The 2,779-nt window shown below is 54.6% G+C and overlaps 1 protein-coding gene across 1 annotated transcript in view; it reads right to left on the bottom strand.

Annotated features, from left to right (window-relative positions):
• Positions 1 to 1,782: 1,782 nt before the first annotated feature.
• The window catches only part of EAH_00026500 (hypothetical protein, conserved), a gene marked incomplete at both ends in the record, with an annotated part of 1,891 nt that continues 894 nt past the window's right edge, over positions 1,783 to 2,779 (bottom strand). Inside the window, 3 exons of the mRNA XM_013396516.1 lie at positions 1,783 to 2,031; positions 2,119 to 2,258; positions 2,338 to 2,779. The exon at positions 2,338 to 2,779 is cut by the window's right edge and continues 894 nt beyond it. Coding sequence (XP_013251970.1) covers positions 1,783 to 2,031; positions 2,119 to 2,258; positions 2,338 to 2,779 — 831 coding nt within the window. The remainder of the gene's footprint in view (positions 2,032 to 2,118; positions 2,259 to 2,337) is intronic.

Here is a 2,779-nt window from a genome sequence, read left to right as displayed (position 1 = left end):
TCGGTGTAAGTCTAGCTAGCTAGCCAGCTAGCTAACCAGCTAGCTAGTAAACTAGCTAGCTATCTCGCAGGCTAGTAAGCTAGCTGGGTAGCCACGTAGGTATCTGATTAGCTAGCCAGCTAGCTAGCCAACCAGCCAACAGCCTAGCTACCTAAATAGCTAGCTAGCTAGCTATAGCTAGCTAGCTAGCTATTTAGGTAGCTAGCTAGCTATAGCTAGATAGGTAGATACTTAGCTAGCCTGCCAGCGGGGGGAGAGCTGCTGCAGCAGGAAGCGGTGTTTGGGCTGCATGCTTTTCGTTTGCTGCTGCAGCAAATGATATGCCCCACAGGGGTGATGCAGCCTGAAGGAGGCGCTGCAGCTGGTGCTGCTGCTGCTGCTTCTTCTTCTTCTTCCGGAGAAGCAAACAAAGAGGCTGCAGCAGCAAAGGATGCAGATGGAGAAGCAGAAGCAAAACAAGAAGAGCAGCAGCAAGACAAAGGAGAAGATATGGAGGGAGACGACATTTAAACCCAGCAGCAAACCCCCTTACAACTTGCTGCAGTCAGCGGCTTGACCAGCAGCAACAGAACGCACAGCAGCAGCAGCAGCAGCAACAGCAGCGACCCGTAGCCTGCTGCTGCATTTATGGCTGCTGCACTAGCAGCAGCTCTAGCGGCAGCAGCTCTAGCAGCAGCTTTGCCAGCAGTAGCTTTTAGCAGCAGCTGCTGCAGCAGCTTTAGCAGCAGCAGCAGCAGTAGCTTTAGCAGCAGCAGCTTTAGCAGTAGCAGCAGCTGCTGCTGATGGCGTGTGCGCGGTGGTTTGTGCAGCCGACGGTTCCGTCTTTTCTTTGCAGGACTGCCAAACCCTAAACCCTAAACCCTAAAACCCTCTTTACTAAACCCTAGCAATAAACCCTGGTAGCAAACCCTAGGAAACTTCAATGCCAAACCCTAATAAACCCTATTAACCCTACAGCTGCACGCTAGCAGTAAACCCTACTCGTATAACCCAGCAAACCCTAATAAACCTAACCTAAACCCTAAACCCTAATCGTAAACCCTAGCATTAAAACCCTAGTAGTACACCTTAATAATCCCTATCAACCCTACTAGTAAAGCCTGGCAGCAAGCCCTAACAGTAAACCCTAACAGCAAACCCTAGCAGCAAACCCTAGCAGCAAACCCTAACAGCAAACCCTAACAGTAGAACTGTAAAGCCTCTGTCCGTCTTTGCGGGGGCAGCTCCTCGCCTTGTTGGTTTCTTTCTTTTAGTAGCTGCTCAGCCTGAAGGCCCAGCAGCTAGAAGATGGCTAGCTGGCCCAGCTAGCCAAGCAACTAGCTAGCTACACGACTAGCTAGCTGCTCCGCAGTCAGCTAACTACGCTATACAATACCACAAAGAAAAACATTAGCTGCCGACCGAAGCTGACCCCTGCAAGGCTGAGAGCTGCATGCTACTAGCTAGCTAACAGATAGCTAGAAGCTAGCTAGTAGAGCTAGCTGGCTAGCAGCTGCTGGCTAGCTGGCCAGCAGCTAATTCACAACTAGCTAGCAGCTAGCTAGCTAGTAGCTAGCTGGCGCGGCCGAGTTCATACGGGCCTGCCGCTAGCTAGCTGGCTAGCTACATGGCTAGCTAGCTAGCTAGCCATGTAGCTAGCTAGCTAGCTACAGAAAAGGCTTGTGGGGAGAGTGCTGCTGCGGCAGCAGAAGGGGGGTCTCGGGTCGGTGTAGCGGCAGCAGCAAAGGCGCTCATTGTCCCGGCCTGCTGCTGCTGCTGCTGCTGCTGCTGATGCTGCTGGCTCTAAGCGAAAACATGTCCCCAATGGTTGGGGCCCACGGAGGCCCCATCTTCTTTGTGCAGCACAAGTTGCTGGTTCGCTAGCTCATGCTGCAGCAGCACCTGCTGCTGCGCCATATGCTGCAGCAGCAGCTCCTGCTGCTCTTGTCTCTGCTCCTGCTCCTGCTGCTGCTCCTGCTGTTGCTGCTGCTGCTCCACTTCGAAGCCGTTTAGGCCTCGCCGCCTCATGACCCGCACTGCGCGGTGTACGTACTGCAAACAGCAGCAACAGCAGCAGCAAGAATAGCAGCAACAGCAACAGCAGCAACAGCAGCAGCAACAGCACCCCAAAACTCTGACCTCCTTAGCAATAACTGCAGCAGCAGAAATAGCAGCAAAAAACTGGAGGAGAAACAGCCCACCACCAAATCCGGCACCAGCAGCAGCAGCGGCAACCACTGCAGCAGCAGCAGCAGCAACCACTACAGCAGCAGTAACCACTGCAGCAGCAGCATCAGCAGCATCGCACCCTCGCTGCATAAAAGTCGTCGCTGTCAGTCATGTTTCCCGCTGTCTTACTGCGTCGCTGTGAAAGGTCTGCTGCTGCTGCTGCTGCCGTTTCTGCTGCTGCCGTTTCTGCTGCTGCTGTTGCTGCTGCTGTGGCTGTCTCAGCGGTCAAATCCACGTCGCCGAGATTCTCGCAGTGTTCGCTGCATTCGTATGCAGCAGCAGCAGCAGCTGCTGCTGCTGCTGCTGCTTCGTAGCTGCTTCCGCCGCTGCACTCGACCTCCGCTGCTTCTGGTGGTGCTCCGCCGTAGAAGCTGCTGCTGCTGCTGCTGCTGCTGCTGCCGCTGTCGTCGAGAATAGTGTGGGGCTGGTGCACCAGCCGCCCAATCTTGATTAATTCATCCCGCCACTCCTTTGGGTCCCGCGGCAGAGCATTGCTGCTGCTGCTGTCGCTGCTGCTGCTGTTGCTGCTGCTGCTGGAGTCACTGAAAGCAGCGCCGCTATAAGGATCTTC

This window comes from Eimeria acervulina, genomic scaffold (genome assembly GCF_000499425.1).
Source record: "Eimeria acervulina Houghton genomic scaffold, Eah_scaff222, whole genome shotgun sequence".
NCBI classification, from domain to species: Eukaryota; Apicomplexa; class Conoidasida; order Eucoccidiorida; family Eimeriidae; genus Eimeria; species Eimeria acervulina.
The sequence above is the reverse complement of the archived record's forward strand: the minus strand, read 5'-3'. Positions and strand labels throughout refer to the sequence as shown.